This window comes from Grus americana, chromosome 24 (genome assembly GCF_028858705.1).
Source record: "Grus americana isolate bGruAme1 chromosome 24, bGruAme1.mat, whole genome shotgun sequence".
In the NCBI taxonomy this organism is placed as follows: domain Eukaryota; kingdom Metazoa; phylum Chordata; class Aves; order Gruiformes; family Gruidae; genus Grus; species Grus americana.
Window position 1 is genome coordinate 1534696 of NC_072875.1, and position 18134 is coordinate 1552829.

General features: G+C 43.1%; 1 protein-coding gene across 6 annotated transcripts in view; it reads left to right on the forward strand.

Annotated features, from left to right (window-relative positions):
• Positions 1-18134, forward strand: part of DIXDC1 (DIX domain containing 1) — a 48368-nt gene that overhangs the window by 14400 nt on the left and 15834 nt on the right. For 5 of the 6 annotated variants that reach the window (XM_054803110.1, XM_054803109.1, XM_054803112.1 and 2 more), the window contains 5 exons: positions 6991-7120; positions 8508-8633; positions 10386-10635; positions 11767-11874; positions 17723-17835. In XM_054803110.1, the coding sequence (XP_054659085.1) occupies positions 6991-7120; positions 8508-8633; positions 10386-10635; positions 11767-11874; positions 17723-17835 (727 nt within the window). Of the gene's footprint in view, positions 1-6990; positions 7121-8507; positions 8634-10385; positions 10636-11766; positions 11875-14601; positions 15368-17722; positions 17836-18134 lie in introns of those variants that run through there. The other variant, XM_054803114.1, reaches the window with a different exon arrangement.

An 18134-nucleotide genomic window follows, 5' to 3' on the forward strand; every position in this document is an offset into this window, starting at 1 on the left:
AGGCCCAGTTTCTTGGGAGGAGACTCGAGTTTAGTTATTATTAGGCTGCAACAAACTACTGAGCGTAACTGTCTTTCAGATGTGAGTGTTGCTGCTGGCTTCATGAGCTGTTTAAAGAGATCTTCCATTTCCATCTACTTAGCTCTTCCAAGTGGATTCTAAAATGCAACACTAAATGGATAGAATGCCAGTATATATAGGCACAGTTAAGAATTACTTCATCCTGTACTGAAAGTTGTATGTCTCTGGAATGGAGCATGACAGCTCTTGGCTGTGCAACAAGAAGTAAAAGTCAAAATGGCAGAAACCATTTAGGGAGTTTGAATGGAATTGGGCCTTGCTGTTTAACACTTAAGCTCTTCCTGTTAATGGGTAAAGGACTGTGAAAGATGTGGAAAATTTTGCAGTCAAAAATTACGTGTCCTGCTGGATAGCTGGGCACTCTGGAAATTCTTGCTATTGTTTGCGTTCAGGCAACATGTGAAATACAGCTCTAAATTTCATCCTTCACAGACCTTCCAGCATGTGAGCTGGCATCTGAAAGTCTGCCAGTGAGCTGCTCTCTTAGGAGATCAGACACTTGTTCCCCTCCCAGTAACAAGTGGTCATTTAGCCAGGATACCACAGGCAGCTGTCATTTCAACCCAGCAGTACTGCCAGGACTTGAGCAAAACTGCTGCTCTCCCTCTGGAGACGAAGACAGTGTTTTCCCCATCCTGACATTCTGAATGAAGGGCAGAATCAGTTCCTGTGTGAGATCTACGTTAGGAAGCTGCATACAGAGATGAGGATTTAATTCTTTATGTTTGTTCTGAACACCCAGGATGACAGGAATGTCTCTACAGTATTTCTAAATATCTGGCCAAAGCCTTCTAAAGTTCCAGGCACTTGCTTTCTAAAATCTTTGCACAAACCTGAACAGTCGATGAATGGTAGTCTGACTCAGTGATTGCAAAAATGTTGACTGGACTGAAAAATCAGAAAGCAGAAGACTGGCCTTTATATTCTTGAATGGGGCTAGAGAAACAAGAGGCTACTGCTTGAAGGTGAATTCACTGAACTGAAGAAATGGCTTATATTAAGACGAGGAAAATCCAACTGAGTATACCCAGAAGGCACAGGTTAATGACATCGTAGGGCTGCTCCTCCTACAGGTTTATGCTGCTTGAGTCTTTGAAATTGACCTTAGAAGTTATAGAAAACATATGCTGCCTAGAATTTCATCGAGACTTCAGGGTAATCCTTCTTTCTGGGTCTTAGCAAATCAGTGAAAAATCCTTGTCCAGACATGTTAGGGTGTTGGAAATGTCCATGTTTTCACTGGAGTATGGGTGAGGGGTTAAGGAGTGCCTGGTCTTTTGCAGCTCACACACTATTTCTGTCTTCTGATGTGCACCAGAGTGCATGGATGCCTCCTTTTCCAGACTGTGTCACTGTATTGAGGCATCTTCTGTGCTTGAGACAGGCTGTTTATAGAAGATTTGGAAAATACGCATCAGACCAAAAGTTATTTTGAATGAAATTACACCTCCTGCTTGAAAGTAAGAGTTTTATGAAAGAGGAGTCCTGTGGGTGCATATGATCATTCTGGCATCGCTCTGGTCATAATTGGGTGGTTTTCAGTGTTGGATGCATCAGGAGCTATCTCAATACATGAAACAGCCTGAATCACATTTAAGCAACAATATTGAGAAAAAAAATTTTCTGCTGGCTCTGAAAGCAGAGAGAAACATTTTCTTTGCTTGTCAGTTTTTATTTTCTGCTTCTACAAAGGCCTTCTCAAACAAAAACAATTGAACTGGAGGAACACTGGATGTAAAATTACAGTTCCCATCTGATTAAGGTAATGTCATAAAGCTTAGAAATCATACAAGGCCTTAAACATTACATCCTGATGCAATTAGGCTAGCATTTGAGCTTTGCTGTTGCAGACATTTGGTTCAGTGCTGTGAACAGACAGGACACTTAACTGCCTTTCGTACTGGGACCAACCTCATAGCATGAGGGCTATTATTATTGACCTTGTTAGACCTGGTGCTTGGGGAGTGTCCATAAGGTATAAAGGAAAAGCAGAGTAAAGATTATGAGAAACATTATTAATCCAGGCTGATTCCCTAAATCCAACAATAACAATAGCTTCAAATTCATCAAATGAACGCAGAAAAATCATCTCTTCCTAGAAGCAGAGAGTGTCATGGGAGTCTACTGTAACATGACAGCAAGGAGGTCAGGCCCTCTGAAGGCATCTGCCTGCAAAAGAATGATTTTGTCCAACTTCAAAATGTGCAATACCCTAATCTCAGAGGAGATGAAAATTAACCTTATAGACTGTAATGTAGATGGCACTGATAACAAAGGACAGAGTAGTATATCGAGGCATTGTGATCTACCTATATTTACTGCCAGGCCGACTGGACTGACTGATGGTTCAGAAGGGAGAAACATGAGCCCTAAGTAGCAGGTGGTGCATTGCACTGGTTAAACGACAATAGCAAGGACACTTAAAATTGGCAGATTTGCAATAGAGCTGCTGCTTTTCTTCCACCTGTGGAAAATATTAGATAATGGCACTTAATTGTAATTATCAGTAAGGGATTACAGCTGCTGAGAAAAATGTGCTGACCCTGGAAGGGCATTTCCTCCTGCGTAGCATTGGCTGTCAGTTGAAAGCACAAAGATACACGTTCTTGACCTCTACAGCTGTTTTCCTATAGCTAGGAGGTCTGAGGCACTTCTTCAGGGTGTGTGCTGAATAAGTGATCCAAAGGAAAATCCTGCTCTAAGATGTGTTGTGCTTACTGAAGTGCTAACCTGTAATTTGCCAGCAGGAGTGCCTGCAAGTTGGGAAATTCCTTACAACTGCAGGTGGCCCCTAGTACCTTGCTTTAAAAATCTCTTCCTGCCCTGCAAAGTCTTTTAAGGCTTCCAGAGTGACTTGGATATAAACACCCCACAATGATCTGCCTAGGAGCTGAAGCTATTTGGGCTCCAACTTCCTTCAGGTAAGGGAGCTACTCTTCCCATTGCAAGGTATGGGTAAACCTGACCTTTTTTTGGAACACAAAGCTGTGTTAACATAAATAGGATTAAGCTTAACTCCACCATAATCCTAATAACATATGCTCTGCGTAGTAAATCTTAGACTAGGCTGATATGTTTTTCTTCTGAAAATCCTGGTTTTGAAAGAAATATATTAGTGTAGGAGTAGAACAGTGTGAGCCCCATCAAGTCTAAGATTGGGCTGAACAGAAGCTGAAACCAAAATGCAGGGAGAAGCTGAAAACTCTTGAGTGGTCAATGGTTGAAGGAAGAATTATTCAGTGAATTATTCAATTACTATGAAGGAAGAGAATGAGCTAGGTAGAACAACAGCTATTCCTTCTGTCAGCCATACCAGGTTATGAACCAACAAGGGGAAACTAGGGATTTGTTCAATCCTGTGAAGTTTGGAGATTGTGTAGGAAGCTGCGGTAGCATAATTACAGTATCACAGGAATTGGTGTAATAGGTCCCACAGGATCTCTTCCCTCAACTACAAAGACAAAAGTTAAATAAGAGGAGCGCTAAGAATTTGAGCAGCTGTCAGCGCAGGGGACCTGAGCAGGTTTGGGGGCTACTGGGTCCAGCCTCCAAGGCACAAAGGTTCGCTCTGCATCCTTTATTCAGTCTGGGATGGGTTCTCCTGTTTGCTCTCCCTCTGGGGTTAGTGCCTCTTTTTGCTAATTATTTAAAAGGCACAAAATGTAATGTCCCGCTCTGTTGTCAGGAAGCAGTGTGAAAGCACAGGGAGTACAGCCTTGGAAAAGGAAAGGAGGAGTACTTTAGAGTGTGTCATCTACCTCCTTGTTTGTTCCCAACCTCCTTTTTCTCCTCCTTGGAGTCTTGTTGACTAAGAGGAGCTGAGACCTGTGTGAGACTGGATGGGACACATGTATTGTTTGAACTGGGATGCCTGCAACCACAAATGGTGATGGAGCATGTGCTTTTGGTGAGAGCATTTCTGTGGACAAGTGACAAGCACAGGCTAGGGAGTGCCATGAATGATGTCCATCCAAGTAGCAGATTATATTGCTGTGGTAGTAGTTAGGGCTTTTCTGTTGTGAATTGAGATAGGTGTCTTGGGTTTTGAAATGGAATTCAGAGGCAGTGAAACAAGTGTTTTACTTTTTTATGGGTCTGATTCATTAAACTGAATCTACGGCTGTGGATCAAGATCTTGTGCTTGCATTGGAGATACAGGGCTTTAAGGTATGGTCCACAATGTCCTTGTTATTGCCCAGTTCATTTCAGCTGATGGGGAAGCCACAGAGACTTGTGAAGCAAAACATTTTTCACTCACTAGCTTAAAAATTGCTATTGGAATTTCTGCTGAGCAGCTTGGGGGCTTTGTCCCTTCATACATTTAACACCACTTTGCCATTTTTAGGTCACTAAACTTTTATATCTGTTACTTTCTTGGTAAGTTCAGTCAACTCGTCACCACAGCTGCCAGAAGTGACAGCTTACTCCCTGGGTTCTTAGCTTTGTAGCAATCCAAGTCTCTTGCTAAAGTCATTAGATCTTCTAGTTTTTTGGATAAAAAATCAGGAAATACAGATTAGTCCAACTGTCTGAACTTCTGCAGGAGAATCTTATGCTTTGTGGGGGAAGCAAAAGCAACCAACCAAATAACAAAGTCTGCCTGCTAATTAAATGTAAGTCTGTGGTATTACTGCAGCTATTGGCATGGAATTACTTTAATGGTGACACCCATATTCCATTGTCTCAAAATCCTACTTTTAATAATCATTGTTTAAAGTGTAAATGCACTGGGATTTAGGAGTGACTTTTTTTTCCCCTAATACTAACAATGCCAACCTTCTCATGCTTGTAAGAGAGAGCGTTTCCGGCAAACTTTTAGTCTCTTTCTTATGAATGCATGAAGAATGTTCAGAGAAAAGAAATAAGAAACAAACTGTTCAGTGAAAGGGTCTATTTTTCCTTTGAGTGAGTGAAAACAGAAGTGTCTGAAGGAAAGAGCCATATAGACTCCTATAAAAACTGCAAATTTTGTGTAGGCTAGAAGGGGCTGTGCCCTTGTGAAATTAGTACAATGTAACAGTTTAGAATTTTGTCATTGTTCAAGCCGTTTAACAACAAGGTAGTAAACACAACTGCGATAAGATTATTTCCTTAAATTACATAGACTTCAGATGCAGTTTTCATGCTGCAACTCTATCCAGTACATCTTTAGTTATGAATCTAGATATTTCTATAATGATGCTGTATTACTATAAACAAACCTACCTCTTTTCTCTGGTACTTATTTGAATAAATTAAAACTTTATTGAATCTGTGTAATATAAAGCTTGTGGTCTCTCTGGCTCTGGCATTAGACTCTTGTGAGACTGAACCTCAGTGCCCACATATCAGTTAAAATACAGCTGCAAGAAGTGGGGGTGCTTTTTGCAGCTGGCAAGAGTTACCACTGCCGTTCTGAAAATTAGCACAGGATCATCAACTTGTGCAAGAGAGAGAAAGTCAAGGCTTGTTGATTTTTTTCCACAGTGCCTGGTCACATTAAGTAGAAAATAAAGACCTCTGAAACTGGGTGGGCAAAACTGACATGTATAGTTGCCATTACAGCCAAAGAAGAGCATGCAGATCCAATCCACATGACAAGCCAAGTCTGCTCCAGCAAGCATGCATCAGATCTGCCACTTCTGCTTCCTTTCAAAATCCATCAGGCAGTCCTCCAAGCTCATCTCCTCTGTTCTGCTCTCCAGCTCTCTGCTGAGTGAGTGGAACTGATTGAATACAGGTCCAGTCACTTTTCTGAACCAGCAGACCGAACCATGGTGTGATTGCAGTTGGATTTCCTATGTCAGGATAATTAAGAATGAAGCTGTGATCAGATTGTGATTTTGATGGGCTGTAAAAGCATAAACTCTGACTAACCTTGCTGAGATAATATGGAATGGAGACTTAAAACCTGCTGGATCTGCAGAATAATGGGAAGCTTAGTGAAAAGGGGGCTAATCCCATAAATGGATCAGTTTGTTTACCCTCCATGTACCACACTAGCCCTGCTGAAAGGGATTTCAGTGTTACCGGCGTTCCTACTAACCATGGAAGCACTGCTGAGAGGGGGATGGAAAGGGAAAGGTCATGTGAACATGCTCTTTGCCTTTCAGTTACTTAATCTAGATGGGTCCTCACACTGACCAGAAGTCTGAGTTTCAGTTTCCCTGGTCTTCCCCTTGTGGCAACACACACGCAACTATATGAAGCAGCATCTAGTAGGACTTGCTGGAAATGCAGTGCTCCTTGCTCTCAGGTCTTGCAGGTGTTAAGTGCTGTGGCAAGCTGACTTCCACATGTACAGAAATAGAAACTGGGCTGTTAGAAATGCTGATGCAGCTCCAAGGGAATGGAGGAAGGGGGCTGTACAACAGGGTGTCTCTTCCCTGTTGCATGAACTGTTACAAATGAGCTGTGCTGGGAGTGTTAAGGAGGGATGTTGTTGTCTTTTCCAGGAAATCTGTTCTGGTTGTTTCTTTTTTTAGATGACATAGTGTAATGGGAAATAACACAGGGTTTCTTGGTTCTGTATTGTGGGTTTTATACTTTCTTGATATGTGGAGAAATAGGGTGGATGGGACACTAGATGCTGTGAGTGAACCAATTCTGGCACCAAAACTGAGGTGATGACAGCATTGATTTGGCACCAACCTAGATTAATTGTAATGTAAAGCTCTCTGCTCAGCTGTGCTTAGATCATGAGTCTTGTCCTGCTGCCTGCTTGCTCTTCCTGTCTGGGTGTGGAGTGAGCTGCACCACAGGGTGCAGTGATGTCAGTTAGTGCTCAGCAGGCTTTGGGATGAGACCATTGGTGTTTGTTTTCAAGGGCAAAAGACAATGAGATCTGTGAAAGTTAAAGAGAAAAGTGAGACCTATGCAACTTCCCCCTGAAATGGCAATGACGTGCAAACATTTTGTTTTTATTTTCAGCAACAACTACAGGCATATGTGGCCTGGGTGAATTCCCAGCTGAAGAAGAAGCCAACAATAAAGCCAGTCCAAGACCTGAGACAAGATCTCCGAGATGGAGTTATTCTTGCTTTGCTCATTGAGATTGTAGGTCAGTAATGCCATATGGCATTATTTTTCATTTTGCAGTTTTCGATCTTGTGTAGAAGAGGTTGGCCTTGGCTCTGACATCTGCCAGGCATACTGGCAGATGTTAATGATGGTATCAGAGCTTGCAGGATGGGGAGAAAGGAGTGACTTTAAAAGAAAACAATCATAAAGCAAATCACAAATGCAATTCTATTAAAGTCCTTATGTTTTAGCAGACAATTACAACAGATGTGCTAAAACCTGTCAGGGACCATATTAACTTCCACAAGGCTACAATGGAGTTATGAAAGGATTTCCCTTGTAGAGGAATGGTGTTCATGTGGCATTTTTGGAAGAGTGACCTGCTTGCTGAGATAGTCCCTTCTTCCTGGGCTCAACTTTACTCCTGAATTCTCTCCCTATCCGCCTGCACTGCTCAGGGAAGGGAGGTAATGGGGGTTGCAGTCAGTTCGTTATACGTTGTCTCTGCTGCTCCTTGCTCCTCACGTTATTCCCCTGCTCCAGTGGGGTCCCACGCATGGGATAGAGTCCTCCACAAACTCCTCCAATGTGAGCCCTTCCCATGGGCTGCAGTTCGTCACGAACTGATCCAGCATCGGTCCTTTCCATGGGGTGCACTCCTTCAGGAACACACTGCTCCAGCATGGGTCCCCTGCGGGGTCACAGGTCCAGCTAGCAGACCTGCTCCAGTGTGGGCTTCTCTCCACAGGGCCACAGGTCCTGCCAGGAGCCTGCTGCAGTGTGGAGTCTCCACAGGGTCACAGCCTCCTTTGGAGCACGTCCACCTGCTGTGGTGTGGGGTCCTCCACAGGCTGCAGGGTGGATATCTGCTCCACCATGGCCATCTGTGGGCTGCAGGGGGACAACCTGCTTCAGCATGGTTTTTACCACAGGCTGCAAGGGAATATCTGCTCTGGTGCCTGGAGCACCTTCTCCCCTTCCTTCTTTAATGACCTTGGTGTCTGCATAGTTGTTTCTCTTGCATAGTCTCACTCATCTCACCTGGCTGCAGTTTTTACCCCTTCTTAAATATGTTATCACAGAAGCACTACCACCATCACTGATTGGCTCAGCCTTGGCCAGTTGTTGGTCTGTCTTGGAGCCAGCTGGAACTGGCTTTGTTGGACATGGGGGAAGCTTCTAGCATCTCTTCACAGAAGCCACCCTTGTAGCTCCCCCACTGCCACCCAACCTTGCCACATAACCCAATTATAGTCTCCAACCTAGTTATTCCTGCTACTGGATACCTTATAAGCAGGACAAGAAGCCATGCGTGCCTCTTGCAGTACCCAAACAAGAGATAAGATCAGGGCCTACACCTATAGCAATTCCTGTGACAGCACCAAGCAGTTCAGTTCTTCTCTAATAAAGTTTTTTCACTCCTTTAGCTGGTGAGAAGCTGAATGACATTCAGGTCAACCCCACCAGCCAGCAGGAGATGAGGGAAAATGTGGATAAAGTCTTACAGTTTGTGGCATCAAAAAAGATCCGCATGCATCAGACATCAGCAAAAGGTATGTGCCACTGACAGTCGTCACAGATTATTCTATTTGTTAAAGGCCTGTTTCTGTCTTTGTTTCCTATCAAACAGATAATGTATTGGTTCATGGGGGAGTTTGGTTTTTTTTTTTTTCTTCCTCCTGTGGTTTAGTAACAGGTTTTGGGTTGAATGATACTGCATTCATACTTGCTTTTGGTAGTAGCACAGTGCACAGAAACATAAGTGCCTTTTCTCTTACTACTGAGCAGTCAGATCGAGTAATGGTGTAATGAGGAATACAGACTCAGAATCTTTCACTAAATGGACATGTAAACCAGCTACTGTGAAATGAAACATGGGAAAAATATTTCTGGTCCACTGGAAGACTATGATACTGTTTTGCATGGCTTGTAAACAGGGAGGAGACACAATATGCAAAATCACATGCCTATGACATGGTTTATTTGGATATCACAAGGATTGCTGGTGTGTGTGTAGATCTGTGGGGTAGAAGAAAGGCCCTGATGCTTACTGTTTCCTGACTGTACTGGGAGGGGATACAATTCTGATTGTCTGTGGCCCTTCAGATGAGAAAGAGGGGGAAAATGCTGAAAGGGACTACATGGAGTGCATCTTAGCAGAAGAGTACAAGCTGTTGGTTTATAGGCCTTGGTAGGAGGCTTAGCATTTAAATATGGAGCAATGCGTAGTGTTCCCACAGTACTGCTACTGGCAGATTGGAGGCTGTACTGTTTCTTTCAGTAATATTGCAAGTTGTCTTATGAGCTCATGACTATAGAAATGATAGCAATATTGGTAAAAGTCTTACAGAAGCAAAGGTATCAACCTGGATATGCAATGAAATGATGTCATGTGGTCATAGGCTAGGATACAGACATGAGACTCTGGGTCACACGCTCCAGAGTTCCAGTCATAGTTCTGACATTGACTCATTCTAGGACTTCAGATGATTCATATAAACTTTTGGCTTCATGTTTTCCATGAATGATGTGGAGGTAACAGTCACTGTGACTTGTTTTGGCTATTTCTAATTTTTTGGATACTAAAGCAAGTCATAACCAGTCTTCATGCCTCCAGCACTTAGGATTTTTTGTTTTTAGGCTACCTCTGATATTTAGAAACCCTATTCCTATTGTTTTAATGGACTATGAATATCTTGTTTGACTAAATTCCTTTGAGAAATCCTAGTCTGAAAGAATGACTGATATTTGCAGTGATCTTGAGATCAACGTGTTTGAGCTAGTTTATATGCTGGGGGAAATGCTGAGTCTGATATTATTAAAACTGGCTCATTAACATTTGCAAGGTGCTACAAACAGTTTATGGTATACTATTGCTAAAGGAATACATTGCTGTTCTCTGGTCTTTAGTATTAAAAAAAAGGCAAATTCCATGTGCTAATTGAAGTGACTGCTACCACAGTGGTAGTCTGTAGTAACTGCTGTACTTTTCCAGTGAGCATTCAGTAATTATCATGTGCTGTCATGTAATCTACTGGATTGTTAGCTGGAAATGGCCACAGAGGGAAGGCTCAGGTCTGTTCAAAACATTTAAACTTGTGATCTGTAGGTGGCAGTCAGTTTGCTGCTCTGTACAAAACAAGCAGAGGTAAGCATCAGTGCTGTAATGCAATCCTTTTTGCGTAGTCCTTGTTTACTGGCATGGTCCCATTGGGTTTAATTATATTCATGCTTCTTGGTCAGATACAGCTCTGGTGGGACTTCATGTTAATGGCATTTTCCTTGGCTTTATTTGCATTTTGCAGATATTGTTGATGGGAACTTGAAATCTACCATGAGGCTGATCCTGGCCTTAGCTGCTCATTTCAAACCAGGCTCCGGGAGAGCAATGAATCATAGCCCTGCTGGCATGGTGGGGAAGAGCTTGTCAGCATCATCTGCTAGTCACAGGCCTCGCTCAGCTGCTGCAGTGGCCCAAGGGGCGGTGGCTGCTCTGGCAGATGTTCGTCAAGATGTCTTGCAATCTGGCCGGGATGTTTTCCGGCACAGACAGAGGTAATGAGTTTTCCCTGGTTATGTGAGGTCATGTCACATTAGCAGATGGACACAATTTATTTTAAAATAGATTCTTTATCCTAATGATACCTGGTGTAAGGTAGCTCTCCTATTGTGCAAGCAGATAGAGACGAACTGCTGCTGTCTCGCTGAAACCTAAATAGATAGTGGCCTAACAAAGGGGAGTACAGACCTAGTCTGGCTGCTTCATGATGAAGACTGCAGGTATCCCAGATTCTTTTCAGGTTTTGCAGCAAAATAACTGCTGGATCTCTGTTATCTCACTGGGCGGGGTGGGGGGAAGTTCTTTATGGCCAAGCCAAGGGGAATTCTGCTGCCTCATTTTCCCCATTTCATGCTGAGCATAGTACCCTTTCTTGCTGCTGTCTACTTGGAGACATTCTCATTTCAAGTGAAACAAAAGTAAGGTCTTAACTACAGGTATTGGTTACAGATCTGGGAGCAGTTGCTTCCAGAATTGAGGCATCGAGCCTGTTGTACAAGACCATTCTGTCTTTTGCATTGTTGTTCACCCCATTATATGCTTACTGCTATATAGGCAGATGCAAAGCGTTGTGTGCTGTTAATCAGCTGATGCAGCCTGCCATGTAAGCAGAGGAGTTCTGGTGATAAAGAAGGGAAATGATCCATGTACAGAAGGAATGTGTAATTCTGAAAAGCACATTTAACACTTGCAAAAGGTGCTATGTGGATTATAATAATAACAGTAATGACATTTAAATGCAAGCCAGATGGTGGTCTGTTGAGGGTTTAATTTACACAGATGAAGGTCACTTGCCCATATTATATTGACTCAAGGGAGTATCCATGAAGCAGTTTGGAAATGAGGTTGACATGGTATATTTGTTGAAAAATTAAATATTAAAGGTTTCTCTTGCAAAGGCCGTGGGCCAGGAGTTCTTCAGAAAAGCCAGTCCTTGTGCTGTTTGCAAATTCTGTTCTTTTCGTTGTCTTCCCAGAGCTTTTGTAGTTTTCTAGTTGCAGAATTAGTCTAGTCCCATCCTTCTTAACCTTCCTTTCATTAGCTTTCCTACCCTCCTTCTTGGAGACAAGAAGAATTTCTGCTCCTATCACTTGAGGCTTCCCTCATTCTATGATTATTGTCTCCAGAAAGAGTAGCATGGATGAGGAGATTGAAAACCCTTACTGGAGTGTCCGAGCACTGGTGCAGCAGTATGAAGGGCAGCAGAACATGCCATTGGAGTCCCACTCTTCCAGGTAAGGAACTTTATTGCCAAGATGTGTCCCTTCGTGGTCCTTTGACATTCCCTGAAGTGCCCTTTCTTATCACTGTGATCTGGTTAGCTCTGATAGAAAAGAGGAATCCCAGCATATACTTTCCTGCCTGATGTGGAGAATGAAGCCTCAGGAACCAACATGGAGCAGTGGTTTACTGCCATTACTCCCACAGATAAAATTGATCTCATTCATGATGTGATCACATAGATAAGAGCTGGTAACTTCTGAGTTACAATTGTCTAAAGCTCTGCAGCATCCCTCAGTGACATTGGGGGGAATAGGATTAGGAAAGACACAGCTAAAGATTTTACTGAGAACCTGGATGTACAGGTGGAGCCTTTTGAGGGAGTGCTGACATAAGGGATGCTGAAATGGAGTTTGTGGCCTACTTCACAGAAAGGAAGGGGCAGAGTAGCTAGGGTGCAAGGGATGAATATTTCAGAGCTGGTGGAAAAGATGTGGAGGAAAGGAACTTAAACCAACAAACCTCATGCCCTGCAGAGAGATGGAGATGAAGGGGGGGGCATGTGGATTTGAACAGCAGTTACAGGAATGCTTCAGTCTTTAATCCAGATATATGGTCCCAGGAGGGAACTGCAGCTTTGTCTTCACTGCCATCATGCCCTCATCCATCACCTTTAACTGTCTCTAGATTGAAGGTGAAAGTCTAGGGCATGGAAGGGTAAATTAGATAACTGTAAATCTAAAGTGCAGAATTTAATTATTTTACTGAAAAATCTTCTGAGTACTGCTGTGAAGCCTGAAAATCAGACTTCAATATGGTTTCCATTGGAGGTGACTTTCCCCTTTGAAGTAGGACTTGGATCCTGAGAAGTATGTGCTTGTGCTATAAACAGCCTGTAGCCTTGACTGAGGTTCTTGACTGCATAAGTTAAGCAAGGTCAAGCTGGCGTTAGTGGAGGCTTTCTAAGGAAATGGAACCTGTAGAAGACAGGATTGGTTAGAATGGCAGCATATAATACATTTCCAATAGGAGGTGCCACAACTTGCGGCTGTGAACCTGAGCAGCGTGTGCCAGTTACAGCACGTTACACTGGTGCCTTACAAGCTCTTCTTACTACCCTTTGCTTTCAGGCAGAAGTCAAAACTCTTGCCCCAATTTGCTTGAGCAGTGGAGGGGAGAGGGAAGACACATGGCTGTGTTATTTGTTTTCATGGACATAGGAGAGACAGTGTAGCTGAAGGGGCTTTTGAAGAAAAACTGTACTATGGTGGGAGAGCTGATCCAGCTTCATAGTAAAGGACAGCCTTTCCCTTTTTCCTCAGAGAACAAGAAACTAGCTTGAAGACAAAGGACTGTGTAACTGAACATATTAGATCTCCCTCTGGATATGATGCTTTGCTCCATTTGATCTCTTCTAGAATGGACTAAGAGGGCAGAGCTGCATGGGCAGAGCTGCAGCTCTCTCTGATTCATTTTCCTGTCCCCAGTGTAAGCCCCGACTCTGCTTTGTTGTCTTCTTGTCCTGCCTGGGCTGGTCCTTGAGAGTGCCTCAACCAGCACACACACACCCCCACCCCAATTTTTGCAGGAGTGAGTAGGTTCATTTTCCTAGGACAGATTGCCACTGACAGTTTCTCAGCAGTCAGGATGTTTTCACAGGATTTCTCAGGCTGCTTTTGATGCTCCATACTACAGAGAGGCCACCGTGTACCTGAGAATTAAGGTTGCTTGGCCCAACAGAGGAGAAAAAAATACAGTAGTACTTATCCCCGAAATTCGCTGTGTATCATTGTGAGGTCGTGTTTATAAATGCAGATGTACACATCTGGAAGATTGTGGGAACTCCATGTGAGCCAGTCTTGGACCACTGCCTCCACATGATGTCAGCAGAGAGTGTACTTTTGAAGTTGTCATTCCAGGGAACATGTGAAAATTCTGGTCTTGGCAACAGGGTTTCATGGCTAATGTCACAGGATTTTGGTGTTGACTCTTGAACTGTGATCTCAGTAGGACAGTGAGTGAATCGTGCTACTCCCGCCGTTCATTCTTCATTTTAAGGTAGCTGTGGTATTTTATGTGTATTCTTGACCCTATAATGGATGGTCAGACAACTGCTGTTTGCTCATATGTGGCTGTCTATTTTGGTGGTGAGTGAAAATTTCTCTGCACATCCTGAATCACTGTTGTATTTTTTTATTTTTTTTGTTTTTTCTCCATAATGTCATGAGTTCTCTTACCATATGGTAATAGTGATATTATTGCTGATAGGAAATAGTATGGTGAGAATCTTTATGTAAGTGATCAGTGATTTACTCAAATACTCAAAGAAATTGGGAACGATCTGACTTCCAGCTCCTGGGGATGTCCTCTGCTGACACAAGGCTTCATGATGAAAATAAGATGCTTGTTTCTCTTTCCTTCCTGAGAGAAATGTACTAGCTTAGCTATGAGAACTGGTTTAAAGAAACAAGCCACTCTTTTTTTTTTTTTTTTTTTTTTTTAATTAGAGAGAGATGTGGTTACTAACTGCAGCCATCCCCCTCCATCTAATTGTGTCTGTCCCAGAGCAGCATCCCCTGCCTAGCATCAGCTTATTTCTGCATTAACTCTTCAGTAAGAGAGCTCGCAGCCTGAATAACAGAATTCCCAGAGACAAAAGCTCTAATAAGCAAAGGCAATTGAAATGATTCATGGAGAATTTGCCAAAATCAGATGGATTCCCAGGCCACTGAGCCCCTCACCCATCCATCTCCCTTTCCCCTCCCCTTCCACCAGCCTTCCCTCCCCCACTGTGAGCCAGGCATCTCAGAGAAAAGGCTCTGCCTTGCACAGCCTGTGTGACAGCAGGAGGGAGAGGGAGCTGGAGATAGCAAGGAAGAGGAAGCCGTGCACAGGGCTGGGAAGTGCTGCATGCCGTCTTCCGAGACCACATCCAAGCCTGGAGAGCAGGGAACTGACTGCTTGCAGGAGCACCTTCTCTTGGCTGTTTGTTGGCATCTGCATCAGGTGCTTGGAGTCTAAAGAGGGCAGAATGGGATGAGAAACACCACTGGCAATCCAGGATCGCAGTCCTTGTGATGAAAACAACTGGGTGTGCAGCTGACCAAAATGCAGCAGCAAGAGACAAATAACCTAAGAGGAAAACCAGCAAAAGCAAAACTCAGACTGCAGACAGGATTCCCTGACTCTGGAATCAAATACATGTGTGGGGGCTGCTGATCTGCCATCTGATGGTTTCTGGCAAGACCCTGAGTTGTGCTTTTTTTATTTGTTGGTTTGTTTTTTTTTCTTTTCTGTGTCTGCTGTGAATTTTTCAGCTAATGTGAAGCGGTCTGGCTTGCAAATATTTCTCCAGTAGTTTGACAGGAGCCGGCATCTTCTGCACTGAATTCTGAGCATGTGAAGGGACAAGGCATGTCTGTAGCCAGAATCCTGAGGCTTCCCGGGAAACGGATTCTGTGAGGCGAAAGGTTAAAGTGGGATCATGGGAGGGAAGCAGGTCAAATGGTGAGCGATTGTTGCCATTGTCATTTGAAACAGCAGGGATGGGGTGTTTATTAAAATTATGAGAATTCAGACTTATCACTGGGGCTGTTGCCCTACAGCCTTGACTGTGCAGACACTGGCAACTCTGGGACTCAGTGGAGAAAGGATATGGGTTAAGAAACCAACTGGTAGAAGGAATAAAGTGAAACAGTTTGCATTGTAAATCTGTCTTAAATAGCTTTAATTTCCCAGCGCTTATTTTGGCATGCATTAATCACAAATTGTTACGTACTTTAAAGAACAAATTGCATCAGTGGACATTTCATACTCTAATGGGTTTGGTGACTGATACAAAAACCGTAGAAATGTTTCCAGTATTAACTTGATGGTATAATATATGAGGCAACCTGGCCTGTGCTACTGCTTCATCTGAGTGCATCGCAGTGGCGCTTTCACTGTTTGGTATGGTTTGAGAGGTTGTCACTGATGCCACGTGAACCCACTGGCCTTTTAAAATGGAGAAACTGCCTGTAAAGGGGACTGTGGACATAGGAATGCCTAGGCAATTATCTATAAAACTGTCTATCTGGAGACCTGTAGCGACCATTTAACCCCCCCACTCCAGACGGGATCCTTTATATTTGCTTTGGGTTGTGGATCCAGTGCTGAGAAGAGCATACTTTGGAAGAGGGGAATGTTGTTTCTAAGCTCTGTATCCCCTTGGTGGTTTTTGTTTTTTTTTTTTTTGGCCTGCTCATTCTTTTTTCCAGTTCCCTCCTCTTGCCAATCCCTCAGTTTCACCACCTTCTCACCCAACAGTTGCTAATATTGTTTTTCTGGGACAGCTATGATTCTTTCATCTTTTGCATGGATGAGAACCAGCAATGCAATTCTCAGTGGCATTATCAGGATGACAGCACATTCAGAGAATCAGCTGAGGATATGTGGGGGGAATATCAAGATCTGTTCCTAGAAGGAAGTAAAATTCCTCTCAGAGTTACTGGACTTGTTAGATCAGCTGGGCTTCCTGTTTGTACCTGTGCTGTTTGAAAGTTTCATGCTTTCCTCTGACCCTTATTATATAATGCAAACCCAATAGAACTGTCTGGGCTCCAAAACAATTATTTTAGTTTTATGCTGTGCACCCATTCAATGACAAGCAGGAGCAGGGGGCTGGTTACAGTTGTTGTATACAAAATGTGCCTAATCAGTGACTGCTGTAATGGAGTTAGCCTTCCTGAAGGTAAATCCTTGAGCAAAGCCAGGTGGCCTGGACCTCTTTAACAATCATGCACACCCTGTTTGAGCAGGAAAGAACAGGTACTGTAGCTCATAGAGTTCCCCATTAGAAGATGGTTATTCTTTCACTTAGTAAGTTGCATTCATCTTTCCTTTTAAGAGGGTGAAAGTCCATTTAGTCTGGACATTTAAAAGTAGATGGGTTGAAGGTCTGTAATATAAATGAGAAGTAGGCCACTACTGCCTGTGGGAGTGGACTAGAAGGGAGCTGCTAGCAAGTCATTTCCATCTCTATTGCAAGGTTTATCTGATTCTGTGAGAGCTGTGGAATATGTAGCAGCAGTGCTGGGAAGATGCGGAAGGCGAGCTGTCAAAGCGTCTTATTTTTCTAAACCTATTATATTATTTCCACACTGTTTCTTTTTGTTCTCTGTCCTCTGTTTCTGTGTTGAGGAGAATGGAAAAATTAACTCCTGCTCATGCTTGCACGGATTAGTTCCTGTGACTTTAGAGGCACATTGAATGGGTCAGTGAGCTTCAGCCACCTTTTGAAGTTGTATGTGTGATGCATTTAGGAAGAATTTCTGAAAAAAAAAAAAAAAATGCTTGAACCTCACAGTCAGCTGATATAGCTCCGAGGAAAATATGCGGGTACTTTCAAGAAGTTTTAACCTAAGCACATGAGTGAGTGGTATCTGACTTTAAAAATATTTTGCCTTTGGGATTTCAAGTTAGTGAAGTGGTGCTGTTGAAAGCCGGAGCAAGAGATGAAGCAAGCCTGGGTGGCTTTTTGTTCAGCTTGCAGTATGAACACAAGGCTCGTGGTAAATTGTTTCTGAGCAGGCCTTCAGTAGATTGTGGTCTTACCCCTGCGTGAGTATATATGAATTCTGTGTTGCCAGTCTCAAACTTGCATTCTGTTAAGGAAACTGGAGAGACATTGTGCTACTTATCAGTTGGCCTGCTACACTGATGTAGAGTAATGGAAAAGTTACATGCCCAGTTTGGTTCATTAATGGCTTCTTTAGTATGCAGATAATTCTTAGTTTCAACAAGCCTGTCTGCATATTTACTTTTATCTTAGATGAGGAGGATGTCAATCAGCACTAAAGTGACTGTTTCTTCTTTCCTCTGCAGTCTTACATCGCCTAGTCCTATCCATAGTGCGAAGAGTGAATCCACCGTAGCCCCATCAGAGGAGAAGGAAAGACTTGTGATCATCCCCACTGAAGAAACAGAAACTAAACCAAGTACCTTGCAGATAATGCTTTACAGCTTGCACTTTCTTTGGGATTTGTTTATGATATAAACTTTGCTGAAAAGTTCCCCAGTGACTGAAACGAATGTAGAGAATGTGATGCTAAGTATCTGTTCACATAAAACTAAATCCCAAAACTTTTAACACTACAGTAATGCCATAATATAGCAACGTTTGTGAGGCTTGCAATATAATGCTTAGGAAATCAAAAGCTCTGGAGAAGAATTAAAGGTCATATATAACTTGCACTGTAGGGTGAATGCTTTCATCACAGCCTCATTAGACCATGTT